Here is a 22,212-nt window from a genome sequence, read left to right as displayed (position 1 = left end):
GAAGGGGGGGGTTATTGCCGGATTCCGCGCCTGCCACTACACCATGCACTGGGGCAGATTCACAGTGAAGTCTGGGCAGAGCAAGCTGAAGTCCCACAGGAAGGCAGGCAGTATAGAGCGCAATGGCGTCTCAGCACGCGCAGCCCCAATACAAACAGTGATGGTCCAGCCCAACCGGGGAGTAGCCACTGTCCAGTTACCACATTGGGGTTCCACACCTCAGCAGGGCCAGAGCGCAGTCCCCTCACTGGCCAGACGCACTGTTGCTTCCACAGCAGGTCGGGAATATGTCTAGGGGGCCCCGCAGGCCGCACCGCCCGCCACCTCGCCACGGGTACAGCGCGCCCCAGGTGCCCCCAGCCAGCGCTCACTCACCAATGCCTCCAGTCGGGCCTCTGCACCCAAGTCTGGTCTCACCGCGGGCCCCTCCGGCCCACCTAGGCCTCTCCAGTGGTGACGGGAGATTCCCACTTGAGCGGTCCGCGCTCGGCGAGCCCCTTCAATCGGCACCTCACCGCGCCAGAGCGCCGCCAGGCCAGACAGGACCCAGCACAGGATCCAGGCTGAGATCCGCACCACGGTGTCTGAAGCGGGAGTCCCGCAGCGGCCTCTGATTCCGGCCGCAGGCCGTCAGCCGCTCCACCCGGCCGCAGGAGAGACACCACCAAGGCCACCAGCCACCACGAGGCGTGATGCGGCAGGCACCCCGCAGCCCAGGGAAGCCGCCGGCAATCCTCAGCGCGTGAGCTCCGCCCTGCACTCCGCACTATACAACAGCGCAGGACGTTCTGCAGGCAGGGCCGATGGTGGAATCTTCACGCAGCCGCCATTTTCCCTTCCGCGCGGGCTGCCAGCACACGCTCCGATTCCAGGTGAGAGAGATAGCGGAGCGCGTCAATCTTTCCACCTGCGTAGTCTGGAGCTTTGTAGGGCCAGGTAGCAGCTATCGGTGGCCACGGACGGCGCCGATATGGACGGATAATGGTCGGATAGTCAGCTCGACCAGCAGAGCTGCACTACGGCGCAGCCATCTTGCTCCGGGCACGCCAGCGCCCCAACATATGGAATATATACATTTATTAACACAATAGTTCAATCACGGGCAGGCCGAATATTTATTGATCATGGCAGACTCTCACATATCAAATAACCTGATTGAAATACACAATCAAAGCAAATATATATGTAGAAATATATATGTATGGATATAAGAATCAGAAAATAAGAAGGAAAGGAAAGAATTCAGAAAAGAATCAAGAGACAGTTAGTAGCAGAGACACCTCACCTACTGCTCCATCATTTCACCCCACTTCGCTCAAGGGGAGTCCATTGCTTGAACCGGGTGAAAGCTCAGAGGTGACACCAGCCCCCACTCTTCCGTGACAACACGTCTGCTCCACGGCGTGAACTTCCACCAGGCCAGTTTTTAATACAAATTCAAACACAACGAAGCTTCTAGAAGGGCTCACCCCCTCGTTCTCATGAGAGCCCGTACCAGCCTGCTCCAAGGCTACTGCATCGGTTGATCAGGCCTTTGCTATGGTTCCGAGACAGACCATGTACATTCCTCTGATAAGAACCAGTTCTCTCTAGTCAGTAAAGTGCGAAAAACAGGAGAAGAGCAAAACATGCCCTCCCCACCTCTGCAGCTTCATGCAGGCACAGAAAATGGCTTCAGTCATGAAAATGGAGTTAGTTAAGCCATGCACACAGAAAGGCCCAAAGCAAGATGAAATTGAAAAGCAAGATGACATGAGAACATGTCAAAGACAATAGTCAGCACTGCCATAAAGCAAGGTAAAGTCAGAAAACAGAATGACATTAGACCACGTCAAAGCCAATAGGTCAAAGTCATAATTCACCTAACCCAAATAACATTATACACTTAATCCCTCAGTATCCAACATTGAGCACATGTCTGCACCATCACCCACAACACTGCACCTCGACATCCCACACCTTCTATTCTTGACAAGACTATTCTACTAAAAGACAACAAGATTACAGGACAGAAGAGTAGCAGGCATATGCAAAACCATCCTACATTAAGGCTGGGTAATATAACACACTAAAGTCAGTACAAAATGGTGGTGGTTGAGGGTCATTATAGGGTGTCAGACCACAAAAGTGGCTTGTTCACTACAGATGAGCAAAATAAACTTTACTTTGTCCATTCTGGGAACATAGGTAGAGACATCTTATTACCTCAATATCTGCAGGATTACATGCAAGCCCTACATTTTAGACATTTAACGAAAAGTCTAACCACGACTTTCAAATGTGTGATTTTAAAACATCAGTGAGTCACCTTATTTCTTGTTTATTTGATATTTATGCTGCGTTTATATCAGGTCTAGGAAAGTCAGTACAAAATGGTGGTGGTTGAGGGTCATCATAGGGTGTCACACCACAAAAGTGGCTTGTTCACTACAGATGAGCAAAAGAAAATAAAAATAACATTTTTCTTTAACAGTGGTTCTTTGTTCTTGTATGAATTAAAAAAGCTAGCAGATCTTATTTGTTTATAATGAATGCTAGTATTTCCATTAACCTCTTCAGCGCTGCGCGGATTCCCGCGCAGTGCTGAAAGATCTGAGCGCGGGCGGGGCCATGACGGAACGGTTCCGTCATAAGCACAGCCCAACCGGCGTGCATGACGGAACCGTTCCGTCATCGGCATCGAAGAGGTTAACACTGTATGCTATTACAAATTTAACAGGCCTGTGACTTATCCATGTTCCCTTTGTTACAAAGAAACTTTACTTTGACCATTCTGGGAACATATGTAGAGACATCTTATTACCTCAATATCTGCAGGATTACATGCAAGCCCTACATTTTAGACATTTAACGAAAAGTCTAAACACGACTTTCAAATGTGTGATTTTAAAACATCAGTGAGTCACCTTATTTCTTGTTTATTTGCTATTTATGCTACGTTTATATGAGGTCTAGGAAACAATATTAATCTTAGACCTAGAATTTGCGCTAGCAGTCAATCAACACAAATCGGTGCATATGGCAACGTGAGTCAAATTTCACACACAAACATTTTTATAGTGAAAAGATGTGATAGCTGTGCCAAATGGCCTCGTGTTTTGCAGCGCCAAACACCTGTTAATACATACAAAGAGGGGGTTACACATGGCAGGAAGACCAAACATTCATATGATTTAACACACAAACATCCCTAGGATTCCATGCAAATCCAGGTCAGAGAACAGCCTGGCTTTGTGTCAAATACTAGTGCCAAATGAAAGCAGGCATAAACAATCGGTAAAAGGAAAACTGCATGTTTCTCCAATGAGCAATACATGTAAATTCTACAACATAGGGAATCTCCTGAATGGACGGTTGTTTGTGTATGGAAGTCTGTACTGTATGGCGTCCAATGTTTACAAATCTTTGGCAAGACACGACTTGTCGTGGCTCCTTAACATTGTCAAAATTAATTATTTTGCACAAGTACCAACAATGACATCATTGGTGTTCTATTCCTTGTAATTCTGAAGCTGAGGTTTTGTTTACCTTCAGCAGTGCAGTGCTGCATGAATTTGAGTAAACCAGGGTATTAGTGTGTATGTTTCAGTCGCATGATAATGTGTTTCATTTTACAGATTCTTGATTACTGGGGTCCAAGTAAGAAATTATTGGGGGACATGAACTTTTTGAGAGATCTCAAGATATATGACAAGGATAATATTCCAGTAAGTTTCTGTTTTATACTTCTTTCCAAAACAAAGCATGTTTGCCTCATATGCACATTCCTACACCACTACAAAGCCCTCATGTAGCTGTTCTCATTCTGGTTAAATGAGAAAACATTCCTTTAGAGGGTAAAGCCATTTTTGCTAAATGATAACAAGCCACTGTTCATCGAGGCATTTGTTGTTTGTTAACCTTCATTTGTCTGGAGGATCCGTAAGCTACTTAGCTTTTTTCATACTGCGTTAAAAACGGGTCTAGTTATCGGAAACATTATAAACCTTTGGCTAAAGTCATACCTAGTGGCATAAATCGTGTAGAGGACTAATTTTGTTGAAGAATGACTTCATATCATTAGTTCATCTTGATCACCCAGAAAATATTTAATACTGGTTCTCCCAATCAGTACTCTGCGAGCAACATGTGCCTCAGATAGCTTGAACAGTGTTGCCAATCCTTTACTTAAAATATGTGTTTTTAAACTTAGAATAATCTAACTATAAATTTGGCTTTAACTGTTGAATTAGCCCACAATAAAGTCATTTAATTTTGAAGGATGGTTTCTCATTTATTAATGTTTTGGGTCCAGCTAGGAATATTAGAAAATGACTACGGTTGTAAACAATTCACAAATTCTAAACATTTTAAAAGTTGTTCTGCTTGGCATAAATTTGTCTGACAGACATCCTTTATTACTTTTAGTCTCATTCACAGGTTTCTAATGTACCTAAATTAAGTCAGGTGCCCAAAAATGAAATCTGCATTGGCAAATTGTGAGACCTTAAGTTACAGAGTCCGGATCCGGGGATATTGATTGCCACAATTGGAACCTGGTAGAGGACAAAATCAATTAATCTAGCAGAATATCTACAGTGCTATCTTTTGAAAAGCTCGTACTATAAGGAAGCGTGCCATTAGGACAAGGGACCACGGGATCCTGGCCACGCCCTCGTGGATCCTCACAGAGGGATTGATTGAGGCTAGAGGCAGTAATTACTTCCGGGGCACCACCGTGATGTCACTTCTGGCCAGGGCCGGCAATACGGGGGGAGGAGACGGCGGGGGCCAATTTACGGCACCTTGCCCAGGTCCTCGTCCTCTCTTCCTTATGGCACCGGCCCCGTGGTCAAGGGACTCCCAAGAATTTCATTGCGCAGCCTGAGGACCTAGTGCCGCACGGGTTGGACTTCGCCCAGTACGAGAGAGGTGCTTGGTGGAGGCTTCAAGTGGTGGCTGGCGGGCCTGGTGTGTCGTCGTTGGTGGTACGGTGAATATACTGATTGTTACGTGGGGCCGGAGTGAGCGCGATGGTTTCGGCCTCTCCAGGACTGCATGGCACTCCAGGTTGTGGATCAGGACTGCGCTTGGGCCTAATAGGCGTGGGGGGGCGATTGTGTCGGACATTGTTGGGGAGCGGTGGACAGCCTCCCCCCCACCCTGGTTTGCTGTCGTGGAGAGGCCAGTGGTTTTGCGCGTTGGGAATCTTCATCGGTCCTAAGGCAGGATTTGTTCTCCATCACAGTATATACGCGCTTTTCCAATGCAGTGGTTTGACTCTTTTCGGTTGTTTTATCCAGTGCCATGGTTTGTCCCCGGGCAGCTCTGTTTAATCTTATGCAATGGTTTGACAGTCTGCAGCTCTGTTTATCCTGTGCAGTGGTTCCCCCCCCTTTTCAGTTTATTTTATCCTGCGCCGTGGTTTGACCCCGCGCCGCTCTGTTTTATCTTATCCAGTGGTTTGACCCTGCGCCGCTGTGTTTTATCCTATGCAGTGGTATGATGCTTTGCAGTTGTGTATCGCGCGGCACTGTTTTTTCCTGTGCAGTGGTTTGACTCTTTTCAGTTGTTTTATCCTGTGCCATGGTTTGACCCCGCGCTGCTCGGCATGGCCGGTGCACTCTGCATTTCGATCACAGAGGAGCTGTGAATGATCATGAGGAAGAGGTATTATTTGTGTGCGTTAAGGAACGTACTTGCATTTTGCTCTAGCCATGGTTGGTTCAGCGGCCTTTCAGACTCTTTTTTCTGGAATATGCCTAGGGTCTTCCACGGATTTCATCGACCAGTGTCTTGCGATGTGGCTTCTGCTGCCTATTTGGTGCCCACTGCAAGGGGTGATGCATAGTTTAGCATTGTGAATGGCCAGTGGTCAGTTGATTCGATAACCATTGCATGAAGTGTTTTGAGAGTGAATTCAGCTCGGGCACGGCTGCAAACACAGCCTGGGGTAGGTCACAAACGTTGGGTGAAATGATGTCCATTTGCAGTCGAGTCCTGACTGGGATAGGGTTGTGTGTGAATGAACCGCATCGGTGGTTGTGCCAACGGGCCCGAGGGGGGAACGGGCAGCCGGTTCCCGCTGCGATCTGGTCAGTGTGGTCGTCCGCGGCGCTAAGGAGCCGGGTTCGGGCTTCGGCTGGAGCTCTCAGCGTTTGTGTTGACAATAGACTTGTTTTCATTCAAGCATGTTGAATTTAGCTTATGATAGCTGTTCTGCTGTTATGTGTTTTGTTTGAAAAATTGCTTGGTCGAACCCCTGTCTCCGGGCTAGGATTCCTTCCCCTTGTCTAAACAGTGCAATTAATACACTTTGGGGTAGCACATTCAGGGTATGGTTTTAGTTTCCTTTTTCCAGCCAATGAAGTTGATTCGCTGCTACTAGCCAGTACCAGGGCACAAGTTGATGGGGCACACTGGTGTATGGCGGTTACCATTATTTACGATGGGGGGACGGTGTCCACCCGACCGGGAGGTGGAGCTCCATAAACATAGGAAGTATGTACTTGTCCTGATGTAAGTGTCGGACATTGAGGCAATGTCGGCTGCACTGGCACACTTTTTCGGTTGTGCGCTGGGCAACAATGTCAGACGGGACAGAGACTGATCGGATGCCAGCTGCATTCATAGCGAAAGCCGGACTCAAGGTATTAGCAGGCCCTCCTTTCAAGCAGCGGATTAGATGGCTATGTTCTCACCACCTCTTTGGATGATGGGGGTCTGACCCTATCACAGTTGGTTGGGGCCCCGCTCTGTGAGCACACTCAGAGGGCAGGCAAAAAGTGCTCAGGACCTTTGCGTGTCCGCGGGGGATTAAAGCCCTTCCCCTCTTTGTTCACTATAGGCTCACTCACTGCTGCTTTCACGGGTGGAGATCACGAAGCAGGCTGGTGCCTTACGCATCATTGGACGGTGTTTGGTTTTCTTAGCCAAGTTGACGGGAGGTGGAATGAGGGCAATTCCTCTTGGTGATTAAGACCCTAGCGGGATGCATGTTGGCTATCCCCATATAGGGGGCAGTTCTCCTATAGATTGGCAGTATTTTCGGCCGCCTGTTTTGGTATCAATATTGGGGGGCTTTCAGAGCATAAGAGCATTGCAAATGGGCTCTCTGGAGAGGTCTGCAGTTCACAGTCACTGGAAGATGGGCAGACAGGCTCACTCCCAGGGGGAGGTCAAAACCTGAACCTGTTGGAAAAAGAGATAGAGGAGGGCGGTTGATGCCCATGGGGGGCTTGCATGGCCACCTGTCCTCAGGTTCAAACTCATGCATGGTGGTACATAGCATATTTGGGTCCACCTATTGCAGCTGGGTGATTGAGCTAGCCAGGCACTCAAAACGGGAAGGGTGCTGCGACAGGCACAGCAGGCCAGATAAGTTGCCGGATAGAATTAAGGGAGTGTTTCTTCCGAAGCGGTGTGGGTGCTGGGTCACTTGTTCGTGTGATGAGCCACTTATCATTTACAAACCAGCTGATGGAGTTGAATCTGGTGGGCTTTGAGAGTGTCTCCCCTGTTTGTTTGATTTCTGGGCCTTTCAGATCGCACACATTCGCAGCCAGGTAGAAGATTCCGTGTGCAATGGGAGACTGCAGTTACCAGAGTTGGTTATCCTACATCAAGGGGGTAAGGTTATTTCTGATGGATACATCTGCCAGTGGATTCCTCACCTTGTGAATATCCCCTGAGCCAGCATTCCACGGAACTTTTTTCCCCAGCTCTCTATGCCGACTTGGACGTCATAATGCTTCGGCTCCGCTCGCGACTCCGCATGACGTCACCGGAGCCATAAGAGAGCCACGTCAGCGTGATGCCGTCAGTTCCATTTTTTCCGCGCCGTCGACGCGTAACAGTTTTCCAGCACTCTCCTGCTACTTTGTAGTCTTGTAGTGGGTTACTGTTTGTGAATTCACCATGTCTTCGACTAGGAAGTCAGGTTTCAAACCTTATAGGGAATGTGGGGGCCACATGTCAATGACTGACCCCCATGAAGATTGTTTGTGGTGCCTTTTTTCTGACCACGACGTGGAGGACTGTTCCAGCTGCAGAAGAATGAACCCCAAGGCCTTGAAGGAGAGAGAGGCGAAGCTCTTCATGGCCAAGGCGAAGAAGGAAAAGAGGGGTAGGAAGAAGGAGAAACACCACAAGAAGAGGAAGCATAGCTCTCGGCACCGGTCTTCGAGGAGCAAGGCTTCGAGATCGACTTCACCTCGACGTCGAAGTAAGGATGTTGTATCTCCTTCTCCATCTCCTAAGAAGTCTCCAGAGAGGTCACCTTCGCCGAAGCGGACTCCGGCGCGGTCCCCGGCGCAGTCTCCGGCGCCAGTGGAGTCTTCTGCTTCTGACATCGAGCAGGAACACGAAAAAGAGCTTTCTCCAGAGCCGGCTGATCCTGCGGCTCCTGTTGAGTACATTTCGCCTCCGGTTCCAGGTACTTCTCAGCCAGATTCGGGATCAATCCCTTATCTTCAGTTCCCGACTCCGGGTGCGGATTCGACGCATTTTCTTAATGCGATGTATGGGATTTTTCAACGGACTGCCTTCCCATCCGGCGCACCATCTGGTCTCGTGGGTCCTATGGCATACACCTTGGGAGTGCCGCAGCATTATGCTCAGGCCCCATTTATGCCCTTTTTGCCGATGGCTCCTTCGTGGCAGTTTCCGTCGCCGTCTGGTGATCCATCTCGGCTTCGTTTGGATCGGCCTTCTTCGGAGCCCTCCTCGACACCGTTGCCGACTCCCTCGGCTCCATGTCTGGCGCCGCCGACTCCGGCGCCGCCGACTCCACGTTCGGTTCCACCGACTCCGCGTACGGCGCCGCCGACGCCGGTTCCTCGGATCCATTCAAGGAGAAAGGCCCAGAGAGTCTTGGAAGAGGAGCGTTATAGGGAGGAAGTGGAAGAAGGTGAGGTGGATACATCTTCTGATGACTTTGAAGGCATTCAAGATGCTAGTTGTCTTGATACAACTCCGGAGTGGGAGCATTCTTCTACTAGATCCTCGCCACCGCAAGAACTGGCTCCCTATCATTTAGTTATTAAGAAGGCCGCAGAGTTGCTGGACTTGCAGTTACCCTCTGCTGAATATAAGCCAAACCTTCTAACTGAAGTACTACATTCGCCAACTTCAACTGTTTAACCCTTGTTGCCTTTTAATGAGGCTATCTTGGAGCCAGTTATGGACGTCTGGCGTAAGCCACTCTCTTCGCCGGCAGTCTCCAGACAGGTGGCAAGGAGATATAGGGTGGCTCCTGGGGATCCAAGTTTTCTTTCTTCCCACCCTTCTCCAGAAAGCCTGGTGGTGCAAGCTTCATGTTCAAAGCATTCTTCAGGCGCCTTCCCTCAGACTCATGCGGATAGGGAGTCTAAAAAGACTGATCAAGCAGCTAAAAAGACCTTTTCTTCAGGGAGCATGGCGCTTAAATCTACTAATGCCACCTGCTTACTAGGGCGCTACGTTCATGCTCTGATGGACTCTTTGAAATTATTAGCCCCTATGCTGCCAGAAGGAGATAAAGTTTATTTTATGGAGGTGTTATTTATTTAATGGTTTTATAAAGCGCGTAGTAACTCAAAGAGCATCCCAGCGCTGACCTGTTTCTCCAAGGGTGGTCACTGACACTCAGGCTGCTGCAAGGCATGTAATTCAGTCGGGACTTGACACGGCTGATTCTGTGGCAAGGATAATGGGATCTTCGATAGCCACTAGGAGGCAAGCGTGGCTTCGTTCTTCTGGCTTCTCTACTGATGTTCAAGCCACTTTGGTAGATTTGCCTTTTGACGGAGAAAAACTTTTGGGCGAAAAGGCTGATTCCACCTTGCAAAGATTTCAAGAGAGCAGGGTAACGGCGAAATCTTTAGGATTACAGACTCCTGCTAAGGGATTTGGTCTTAGGAAATTCAGAGGCTTTGGGAGATCCTCATTTCGTTCCTTCTGGCAGCCTCAGCAGCAGCAGCAGCAGCAACAGCAGCAGCAGAATCCCCTCTATAGGTCGTATAGAGGAAGGCAAAGGGAACGGAAAGGTTCTGGCTGCAACCCATCTTCATCTTCTGCCTTCTCTGCTCCCAATGAAGCTTCAGGGAAGCAGCCCTAGATCCCCCATCCTAGATCATGTGAGACCTGTGGGGGGTCGGGTGTCCCACTTTCTGCGAGCTTGGAAATCTGTTACAACCGACCTTTGGGTTTTAAACCTCGTGGAGAGTGGGTACGCCCTTCCCTTTCGGGAGTTTCCTCCCCTTACCCTCCTTGCCAGGGTTACTGCTCGGAAGCCCATCTGCTTCTTTTGCAGAAGGAGGTTCTAGCTTTGCTTCAAAAGGGTGCGATAGAGGTGGTTCCAGAGTAGGAAAGGGGTCAGGGATGCTACTCCCGGTATTTTCTGATTCCCAAGAAGGACGGCAGATTGCGTCCGATCCTGGACCTCAGAGTCTTGAACTTTTACCTGAAACAGGAGAAATTCAAGATGCTGACCCTTGCGCAGGTTCTTCAAGCGTTGCAGCAAGGAGACTCGATGGTGTCGTTCGAATTGCAGGACGCGTACTTCCATGTCCCAATCCTGAAGTCGCACAGGAAGTATCTCCGTTTTACGGTTGGGTCGCAACATTACCAGTTTGCGGTCCTCCCGTTTGGTCTTACTACCGTACCTCGAGTCTTCACGAAGGTGATGGCAGTGGTGGCTGCTCATCTCAGGAGGTCGGGGATTCCGGTTTTCCCCTACCTGGACGACTGGCTTCTGAAGGCAGAGTCCCCAGAGATGGTGCAACATCATCTGCAGGTAACATCTCAGCTGTTATTCGACTTGGGTTTTTCGATAAATGTGCCCAAATCTCACCTGGTGCCCTCTCAACGCAACCTGTTCATAGGGGCGGTACTGGACACTACTGTGGGTCGAGCATTTCCTCCTCCTCAAAGAATTCTCGACATTCAGGAGATGATCCCTTTATTCCACAATGGGGCGGTTGTTCCAGTTCTGAAGGTCCTTCGTCTGCTCGGTCTGTTCGCTTCCTGCATTCTGTTGGTCAGCCATGCAGGCTGGCACATGAGGGCACTCCAGTGGTGCCTCCGCAGGCAGTGGTATCAGCACAACAGAGATCTCAGGGAGTCTGTGAGGATCTCCGGAGAAGCTGCGGCGGATCTGTCTTGGTGGAGCGTGGAGGGCAATCTGTCTCAAGGAAAGCCCTTCCATCTGCCTCCATCGGTGGCTACTGTGATGACGGATGCCTCCACCCTAGGGTGGGGTGCGCATCTGGGGGATCTGGAGATCAAAGGACTTTGGTCTCCAGAGGAAAGGTTGCTTCACATCAACCTTCTGGAATTGCGGGTGATTCGTTTGGCACTCAAGGCCTCCTCCCTTCCCTTCACGGTCAGTCAGTTCAAGTCCTGACGGACAACACTACCGCGATGTGGTATGTCAACAAGCAGGGAGGAGTAGGGTTGTACCGTCTCTGAAGGGAGGCGTTAAGGCTATGGTCCTGGGCTCAGGACCATCAGATTTGCTTGATGGCGAATCATCTGGCCGGGGTGCTGAACGTACGTGCGGACAGTCTCAGTTGGCAGTTCTCCGCCGACCACGAGTGGAGGCTCCATCCGGAGGTGGTTCGTCACGTCTTTCGGACGCGGGGGACTCCTCGGATGGACCTATTCGCCACCCGCGAGAACGCGCACTACCCGTCATTCTGCAGTCTCCAGTATCCGATGCAGGGAGCATTGGGGGACGCGTTTCAGTTGAGTTGGGGCTCACGGCCCCTTTACGCGTTTCCTCCCATACCCTTGATTCCTCTGGTTCTGAGGAAGATTCGCCAAGACCGGGCCCAAGTTATTTTGGTCACCCCGGATTGGCCAAGAAGGGTGTGGTATACAGATATTCTCCACCTCTCCTCGTGCCCTCCGCTCCGTCTCCCTCTGAGGGCAGACCTCCTCTCGCAGTCAGAGGGGCAGGTTCTACATCCCCACGTCCAGAGCTTAGAACCTTCATGCCTGGAGATTGAACGGGGCAACCTGAATTCCTTCTCTCTCCCGCCTGATGTGGTGGATGTTATTTTATCGGCCAGGAGACACTCCGCCAAGTCCATTTACTCATGTAGGTGGTTTAAGTTTGTTAAATGCTGTGGAGAGAGATCCATTGACCCTTTAAAAGCCCATCTTTCTGATGTGCTTCAGTTTGCTCTTTCCCTGGCTCAGCAGGGCTGTGCTGTGGCCACGGTCAAGGGCTATCTATCGGCCTTAACCGCTTTTCTATGTCTTCCTGATCAACCGTCATTATTTAAATTTCCTATTGTTCTAAGGTTTATCAAAGGACTTACAAACAGGTTTCCACCTACTCCTTTTGTAACGCCACAGTGGGACCTTAATCTTGTCTTAACTTTTCTGATGGAGTCTCCGTTTGAGCCTCTTCATAGTTGTCCTTTGAGGCTGTTGTCCTTTAAGACGGTCTTTCTTGTAGCCATCACCTCGGCAAGGAGGGTGAGTGAGCTTCAAGCTCTTAGTTCTAAACCCCCATTTTTAACATTACATGCTGAAAGGATGGTACTCAGGACCAGGGCTGCTTTCCTGCCTAAAGTAGTTACTCCGTTTCATTTGGGGCAGTCTATTACTCTCCCTGTTTTTTATCCGCCTCCTCATCCCTCCAAAGAGGAGGAAAGGCTTCATCGTCTGGACCCAAAAAGAGCTGTGAGCTTTTACTTGGACAGAACGAAAGACTTTCGTTTGGACGATCAGCTTTTCGTGGGATATGTTGGACATTCTAAAGGAAAAGCTGTGCACAAGCACACTCTATCAAGATGGATCATCCTTGCCATCAAGATCTGCTATGCCCTGGCCGGTAAGGTTCCTCCTGAGGGTATTAGAGCTCATTCAACTAGAGCTAAGTCTTCCACCTCTGCTTTGGCCAGGGGTGTTCCTGTGGCAGACATTTGTAAGGCCGCGACTTGGGCCTCCCTCCATACTTTCACAAAGCATTATTGCTTGGACTCTGAGATGAGGAGGGAGTCCCTTCGTTTATCTTACCAAAGTCTTTTAATAAGCCCATTATAATTGAAAAGGATTCTGTGGGGTTTTGCGTGTATATTATTAGGTCATCAGCATAAAGCGCCTCTTTCTTAACCCAACCTTGATGTTGGAAAGGCTGGATCAGCTGTTCCTTCCTAATCCTTCTTGCTAAGGGCTCGATGTATTGGTTAAATAACAAGGGGGATAGGGGAAAACCCTGCCATGTACCTCTACCTATTCTTAATTGCTGAGTAAGTGAACCGTTAATTAAAATTCTTGCGAAAGGGCATGTGTAAATGTTTTTTATAGTATTAACAAAGTTGCTCCCCAGCCCATTATGGGATAAGACAGTGTGAAGAAAGGGCCAGCTAACCCTGTCAAATGCCTTAGTGGCATCGACAGTCAGAATAGTTAAGGGAAGATTTATTTCTGTGGCCAAATCTATAGCACATACCAGGTCATGTGTAAGATCAATTAACTGTCTGTTTTTCATAAACCCTTTTTGTGAAATTCCTATTAAATCTCCCAATACGTTATCTAGCCTTTTTGCCAATATACTTGTGAATATTTTATAATCATTGTTAAGTAAAGATATTGGACAGTAGGACTCACAATGTTCTGGATTCTTGTGGGGTTTTAATATAGGGGTTATCGTGGCCGCATTCCAGGATTCTGGAATGTCTTCCTTATTTATGTAGACAGAGGTAAATAATGAGGTTAATGAATGAGAAATTTCCTCCGCTATGACCGTATAGAATTCAAAATGGTATAGTTATACCCGACACTCCAAAAATTGGACCCCTTCTAATGTGAAACCTTTATACGTTAACTTGACAGAATTGTGTAACCGATATATCACTGGCAAACAACAAAGATGAATTTATGCAAAAAACTTTCTTTACTTTAAATCATACAAATTTCTTAAAACATAACAGTTTCAGTCAAGACTGTAAAAACACCGTTTTGCAGAGAGCACACATATGGGGAGATATTGTACAGAAAATTCACAGATATATCCATCTTGATTCAGATACAAGAGAACAGCCGACACATGTTTCGTCACATCCAGTGACTTCCTCAAGGCTTTCCAGACAAGATTTAATGCTAGTAATGACAGCCTGCTTCCTCATATATTTAGGAGGATACAACTAAGGTGTGGAACTCAACTGTGTTTTTCGCATTTATCCCAAAGACATTGCGAACTGTTTCACACGTTGTAATTCCGGAAATCAACCTAATAAATTGTCCGAAATATTTGTAACGCAAATCCTAGCTATTCCTGTCTGTAGGATACAACGTGTATAACAACTGTCCAAAGCGTGTTGATAATTGGGAGCCCACAGACAAAAACGAGGTAAGTTTGTCCCTGTACGTTATTTGTAATTCCTGTATTTGATATTACATGATACGAATATCCTCCGAGATTTTTTTGTATAGTCGCATCTGTAATTCAAATACCGGCTCGGGCTATGATAGGCACCTCACAATAATTTGAGCAATTGGGCGGCATGGGCTACCAAATTCCTAGCCAGCTTTGCTAACTATGAATTTGGTAAGGATACCTCTTCAGATATATTGGGGTTATTGAGCAGAGTTTCCTTATTTGATGAAAGTTTTGGAAGAGGGTCACCTGAAACCCACATAGTTATCTGTTTGTGCGATAATGAGATCTCTTCCTTGTATACATTTAGGAAGAAATCGGTAAAAGCAGCCCCAATGTCATTATCATCAGTGCAGCTTGCATCTGACCCTCCAAAATGATCTCTTTTATTGTATTCCTAGCTAGGTCTCCCCTAGTTTTCCATGCCAATAACCTCCCACATCCCTCACTGTACTCGTAATGCGCCAGCTTACTAGCAAACCACTTTTTTTTAACTATGGCTTTCAGATGTTCCTCAAGTTCTTTCTTCCCCTTATCAATTTGTGCCTGGATCTCATTTACTGCTACTGAGTCTGGCGCTACATAGAGATCTTTTTGCCAAGAGGTTATTTTCTTCTCTATCATTTCTTCCTATGCGTGGCATAACTAATTATTCTCCCTCTGATATAGGATTTGTATGCATCCCATATAACCCATAATGAAGTCTGCTAGGGGGGAGGGGAGTATGTATTGTATTAAATTGTCAAATGTGAATAAAAACTATTAAAATAAAAAAAAGCAATGCTGAATCTCCTTATGGTTATCAGTAACTTCCCTTCTCATATCTTCTGAGGATGTTTCCAAATTTTCAATCCTATCAGTCAAGTCTGTGAGCTTTTTCTCGAGATTCTCACGGGCATCGCAAATTTTTACTTGGTTCGCTTCTGACATTGCGAATCTGTTTTTAATTTTCTCTGCTAATGTCTGCAACAGTGCCTCGATGTTTTCCTGCCTTGGAGGTAGTGCAGTTGCTCCCTCTACCATTAAGTACTCAGGTGACACCGATGATGTAGATGGGACAGATAGTAAGGGTAGACTTTCCTTCTGACTACCAAGTAGAGTCTCCATGGGTGGGACCGCCACCTCTAGGGCATGACATCTATTAGCCAGAGGTAGACTAGAGATTTGCTGTAATTCTCCAACCGTTTTTTGATTCATGGTGTTAGTAACACCGGGGGATTCTGACACCCTTGTGACAAAAGTTGGTGAATTAACACTCCCACTGACCTTAAAGAAGGATCTTAATGAGGGGGTTATTTTAAGTCTAGACCCCCTCCTTATTTGAGCAATGGTGTTAGCTTCTTGCTTTTTTTTACGGGTTTGTTTAGGGGTACAATGTTTACAAGGTGCTACAGCTAAGGTATCAGAAAACTGGGGGGGGGGGGGAACTGGTGGGGACACTTTTTGCCCTAAGTGGGTTTCATCAATATCTATACATTTATTTCGTAAAGTGTACCTGTTGGTTTGTTGTGTCCTTGGCTCCGTAGATGTTGTAGGCAGCTTTCCTTCTAGTGCAAATAGAAAACCTCTATCTAGACCTATATTTCTTTAAACAAGACCTCTTCAGGTTCTATCCTGCCAATGCATGATATGTATCTAGCAAATCATAAGAAAGATACAAAAAAAGATATATTTATTTTAAACTCATTTATAGTTTTTATTATACAAAATATTTTTCTTTTTTATGTATTATTTAACTTTTTGTTGGGACCCCCCACAGGATTGAATCTCATGTTGTTTTTATGATTATGAGGATGACTGATGAATGCATGAAGTAGTGTGCATGATGCATATTATTTTGTTTTTTTAGTTGTGGGGTCATCACAAGTAAATGTCCATTCTTTTTGGATTATAGGTTTTTGATGTCTCTCTCTTTGTGTAATATCTGTAGATGTCGTTTATTTGTACACAAAAACATTGTTCCTCTAATTGATTCAAATAACATATCAATGAGAAATGTGTTATTAGAAACATAATTTTAAAGTTAAATAATACAAAAAAAGAAAAAATATTTTGTATAATAAAAACTATAAATGAGTTTAAAATAAATATACCTTTTTTTGTATCTTTCTTATGATTTGCTAGATACATATCATGCATTGGCAGGATAGAACCTGAAGAGGTCTTGTTTAAAGAAATATAGGTCTAGATAGAGGTTTTCTATATGCATTTTTTTCTCCCCCCCCCTTCTCTATGACCTCTAATTACTTGTAGGGGGGGGCCTTCCTTTTCACATAGCTTTTCTTCTAGTTTCGCCCTCTGAGATAATTTAGCGTTAGAGCTCTGCTTCCCCGGTATTTTTGGGTCTTTACCCAACACGGCTATTTTATTTGGACTCATGTGCCAGGACAAGCCAAGCTCCAGCCTGTTTGATAAGTCTTCTGTGGTTTGTGCGCAAGAATATTGTAATTGCGCATGTGTATTAACCATACCACCTTGCCCCCGCAAAGAAGTTCGTGCTACAGCCTTTCGGCCCGACTAAGTTGGAGGCCAGCCAGGTACCATGGGGCCGCATATGCAGTAGACAGCACCATACACTATATGCTGCACGCTATATGTTATACGCTATCCCCAGCAGTCCTTAACACCACACAGGATATGGCAATGGATGAGACAGAAGGGCAGGAGCACACCAGGGACCCAGAAAAGAAAATCACCAGCCGTCGCAGAGGTCTCAGAATAAGGGGAAAGAACCCTACCAGCAGCAACAGGAGTCAGGGTTTAGCTTAGTCCATACACCACAACCCCCCCGATGCCCCCACCAGCAACACAGCCGCGGCCACCTGGCCAGCCACCCGCCCCCACATGGTAACAGCAGCGTGAGAAAGCGAGGGAAAGCTGAGCAACTCCAAGTTGGGAGGTCCAGAAACCAAAGGACTGATCCAGCGAGCACCCAACACCCCATGAGGGATTGGCAGTGGGAGTGAGGGAAAACGAGGGAGAGCAGAGCAACTACGAGGCAAGAGATCCAGAAACCAGGGCACTGATCCTACAAGCATCCAAAACCCAACCTACGTGCCCGCGACGTCTCCAAACACAGCCGCCGCCACGTCCAGTTGACCCCGCCCACGCCCGAGTCCGCGTGGGAGATGGCAGCAGGGGAGAGCAGGGCAGAACCGAAGGCACGCAGGTACGGAGGTACGAAGTTCTTTCTGGAGCTTTTTCCATTCGCTTTCTAAAAGAGTATTAAGTTATGTTTTTAAATACGCATATTGTATTGAGTCCAGTTTTCAGTGAATAAACAAATGCTGGAGAGAGTCAAGCCCGCGATCGACTCTTTAGCCCAATGCCATGTTCCCCAACTGTGTTCTCTTCGGTACTCAGTATTTATGTGTAGAGTTGAGGATATGTGTTGTTTTGCTTTTCATAAGTGTAAGAAAAATATATTCACTAATAAAGGGCCACACTAGACCAAAATGCATGGAAGATTTGCTAATGGAAGATAAAATATGAGAGCTTTATTAGAAATGGCACCCTCTGAAACAACCATCATATTCTAGTTTTGAAATATTTAAAATGTTTATGGGTTAATATAATATACCTAGTTTCCATTTTGAAATCATGTCTTACACTCTTCTTGGAACATTGGATGAAGCCTATCTGATATCCCTTTGCAATGACCTCTGAATACTGTTTTTTTTAATCAAATATTATATAATGCTAAACATAATTGTTTCCAGCTATGCCTAAGATGTGTTTCCAATGTGTCAAAAATGAGGTTATTATTAAAACACAAAAACAGTTGTTTCACAAAACACTTTGTTTTTACAGGTTGCCATCATGCAGAAGATTCGCAGTGAATATATCACTAATCCTGATTTTGATCCCGTAAAGGTAGCTAAAGCCTCCTCTGCTGCCGAAGGACTATGTAGATGGATTCTAGCGATGGAAGTGTATGACAGGGTTGCAAAGGTATAGTTTTAATGATTGTACCCAAGGTAAATGAAGAAACACAATTTTAAGGATATCAAGTGTGCATGTTATTTGAATATAAACTGTTTGATTGAATTAGTATTTAATAGATTTAATCAGAAGGCATAAATTCCCTGTTCCCCTCAATGTTCATACAACAATATATCGAACACCCTAGCTCTTAATCTGGATTGTTGGCATATAAAAGCCCTAATAAAGGAGACATTTCTCTTAGAATATATGTATACACAAGGCCTAAAGTAGGTAGGGGTCAATTTCGCTGATGAGATTCATAAGTTTGGGTATGATCAGTGCAAGTTTAAAAAATAGCTCAGCACAAGTGGTGCGCTTGTGTCCTGGTAACAAAAATACAGGTAAACGTGAGTGTAATCATTAATGACAACCTCTTCTTACAGTTATAAACATGAATATTGTTCTAACATAAAATGATTTTTGAGATTTAAGAGAAGACATGTGTATGACTTAATACCTAATGCATTTGGTTTGGTGGCAAACATATATATTGTGTACAAATAGAAAAAAGTAAAGCTCCTCTTTCTGGTAGTATACTCTTGTGCTCTTGAGGGATCCTACGTACCATCTGCTTGAGTGGGGGCTGCATGGAAGTGCTGCTTGTATAGTGCAGAATAGGCTGTGCTTCACGTCCAGAGCACTACATGGCTACTGCCTTGAGTAATCTTGCCAGTCGAGGGAGCAGAAAGCAACATGCCTGGCCCACATCGGAGCAGCACATGTTGACTGAAAGGAGCCATTCTTGTGACCTCCAGGAGTTTGCTGATGGGCCATTGTGGGGGTTCGGTGGAGAGAACAACTTCAGCCTCCCCACAGGGAGGCAGGGAAAGCCAAGGCAGTTTGACAGAGAATGCATCATCTAGCCTTTGGCAATTCTGAGTCTTAAATTTCACATCTAGTGCCCTGTAGTCCACCAGACCATTTGCATCCTGATGATGGCTCTTTTGTGTAATTTGCAGTCGACCATCAAGGGTACATCACAGTTAAGCATACTACATGGCTGAAGTAGTAGTTGTTCAAGGTAGTGACTATTGCTTAGTGGGTCTTGAGTAGCCTTACAGCTGATGATCGGGAGCAGTGTCCCTTTAGTAGGGGCTTCCTCACTGTCTACCACATGTCCTATTTGCAATCGAAGTCTACGCTGGATTTGATATTAAAGGTACACTTTTTGAAACTGGCAGAAATATAGTATTGGCTCCTTTATAAAGCAACAGAAGACGTGCTTGTTTTGTAGCGTTTAATATCCATTTAAAGTTCACTCTTTATAAGTATTGTAGTCATCACTGTGTTATCTTTTGGCAATGCTCTAGGTGGTTGCTCCCAAAAAAGCACGCTTGGCAGAAGCACAACAGTCCTTAGCTGACACCATGGCACTCTTGGATCAAAAGAGAGCAGAGCTAAAAGAGGTGGAAAATCGACTTGAAGCTTTAAAAGAGACTTTTCGTGAGAAAACAGATGAGAAAGTGCGCCTAGAGTTCCAGGTGGATTTGTGCGCTAAGAAGCTGGAACGAGCAGAGAAGCTTCTTGGAGGACTTGGTGGAGAAAAATCAAGGTAAATAAGGTTTTGATTGATTGATAAATGCATGCCAATAATTATTCTCAACATAGAGTATGGAACATCTTGGTCTCTTCTTCGTATTACGCTTGCATTTTTTTCTGCTGGCACTGTTAGAAGTGATTAAGATAAATGCAACTGAAATACATTTTTTTTTTTAAATAAACATGTATTTTAATATAAGATTCTTTGATTTCATCAGACAAAAGTACATTTATACCTGGAAACCAGCAATTTCAGCATAAAACCCCTTCATGATTATCTTATTCGATTTGTGACATCTCTTGCCATCTAAAATATAAGGGATAAAGTACCCCCTGCCGTACATCATAGCGATATTACAAGTCACAGAGGAGATATATATATATATATATATCTATATATATATTTCTATATCTATATATATATATCTATATATCCACATATATATATAGCGATGAAAAGTCTCTTGAACCCTTCTCGGTCAGGAATAGACAAAGCTAACCCAGTATGGTGCAATTAATTTATTTTCGTCCCATGCACCCAGCCATAACGCGTTTCAGCCCTCGTGGGGCCTTGATCACATGACACATTAAGGGGGCATGCATAGCCTTTTAAAGTGATAGTGCAACATATTGTGACAATCTAATTGATAGACATAGAAAAAATCCTTACAGTTTCCAGCTCAATGGCTAATATTAAATCGCAGTATTATGAATTGTCATTTGGCAAATCAATTAAGGTGCAAAAATGAGCAGATTGTAATTCAATATATATATATATATATATATATATATATATATATATATATATATATATATATATATATATATATATATATATATATATATATATATATAAATAAATAATAAATATATACATATGAAGCTCAATAAAAACAAAGTGCAAATACTCGATGTTTAAAAAATTCACATAGAATGGTAAGAGATGCTTGTAAAAAGTAAAAACAATGTAAACTTTTTAAATATTATTAAAAGCATATTTCAAATCCTGCATGATCCTGATTTGTATACACCATATTGCCAAAATTAGACAATTACAAATACTCCATAATACAGCCCAAGTGGGTATAACAAATGATCACTCTTTGTCTATAATAAAGTGCTTGTGCAGAATAAAGTGTCACCAAATGAATCCGTAGGATTCAAGTGTGCAAATTCGTGCAAAACTTAAAACCTTGAATGATTACAAACAATAATGATGAGGCAGCGACAAGATTTAAGGCAGTTTGGACAAACCCTTAACTTTATAAGTATGTAAAAAAATCTTCACTCGAGTTCAAACCATTCGGAGTCTTACAATCCAGCTCCAGAATGTATTTTGTCTCTAATTTGCGGAACCGAGTCCACAACAAAGTATTTAAGCTCCATTGATTTTTTGGAGTGACTCTCACCAAAATGTCTAGCAACCGGATATGTATTGTCACCATTGTTTATTGCCCTTATGTGCTGGAGTATCTGCTTGTGGACCTGTAGCTTGGTGCTGCCTACGTATCGCAGGCCACAGGGACACTCCAGCACATAAATGGCAAACTCGGTTTTGCATGTGAATTTCTTGGTGATGTGGACAGGTTTACTGTTGAAAGGCGTAATGTATTCAGTCTTATTAACACCGTGTTTGCAAGCTTTACAAACAGCACATTTGATAACACCCTTACTTGTGTTGAGCCAGTTAGTAGTATTTCTCACCTCAGGACTACTTTTAACTAACATATCCCTCATAGATCGAAATTTTCTGAAAGGTATGTTGGGGGACCTGGTTAGTGTACCACCTAATACTTGGTCATTTTTTACCAGTGCCCAGTTTCTGTTGATCATCCTTCGTATGATCTTGTTTTGGTTATTATAGGTGAGTATTAGTCTGGGTGGTTGTATTGTCTCAGATACCTGGTTTGAGCCAATGCTAGTTTTACCGATCAATGCCTGTGTTCTACCGTGTGCATTTGCTCATGTCATGGCCTTGTTGATTGTATCCACTGAATAGCCTCTCCTGAGAAATCTATCCTTACATTCTTTCTGTGCTGCTAAGCAATCTGAATCCGAACTACATATTCTCCTTATCCGCAGCATTTCTCCATACGGGATGCTGCGGATTAGATGGGCAGGGTGGTGACTAGTCGTGTGTAACAGAGTATTACCAGCTGTAGATTTTTGATAAAGCTTGGTAAAAAGCTGATCATTTTGAACAAAAATCTCAACATCCAAAAAACAAATTGATACATTACTGATCTGGCCAGTAAATCTAAGGTTAAGATTGTTAACATTTATTTGCTCAATAAAATGGAGGGCTGCCTCCTCTGCGCCTCTCCAAATTATTAGCAAATCAT

At 45.1% G+C, this 22,212-nt stretch overlaps 1 protein-coding gene across 1 annotated transcript in view; it reads left to right on the top strand.

The window, feature by feature from the left end:
- The window catches only part of DNAH12 (dynein axonemal heavy chain 12), a 1,449,067-nt gene that overhangs the window by 951,474 nt on the left and 475,381 nt on the right, over positions 1 to 22,212 (top strand). Inside the window, exons 51-53 of the mRNA XM_085624669.1 lie at positions 3,618 to 3,707; positions 18,158 to 18,298; positions 19,642 to 19,883. Of these exons, the coding sequence (XP_085480795.1) occupies positions 3,618 to 3,707; positions 18,158 to 18,298; positions 19,642 to 19,883 (473 nt within the window). The remainder of the gene's footprint in view (positions 1 to 3,617; positions 3,708 to 18,157; positions 18,299 to 19,641; positions 19,884 to 22,212) is intronic.

The sequence above is a fragment of the Triturus cristatus genome, chromosome 9 (assembly GCF_964204655.1).
Source record: "Triturus cristatus chromosome 9, aTriCri1.1, whole genome shotgun sequence".
Lineage (NCBI taxonomy): Eukaryota > Metazoa > Chordata > Amphibia > Caudata > Salamandridae > Triturus > Triturus cristatus.
The sequence above is the reverse complement of the archived record's forward strand: the minus strand, read 5'-3'. Positions and strand labels throughout refer to the sequence as shown.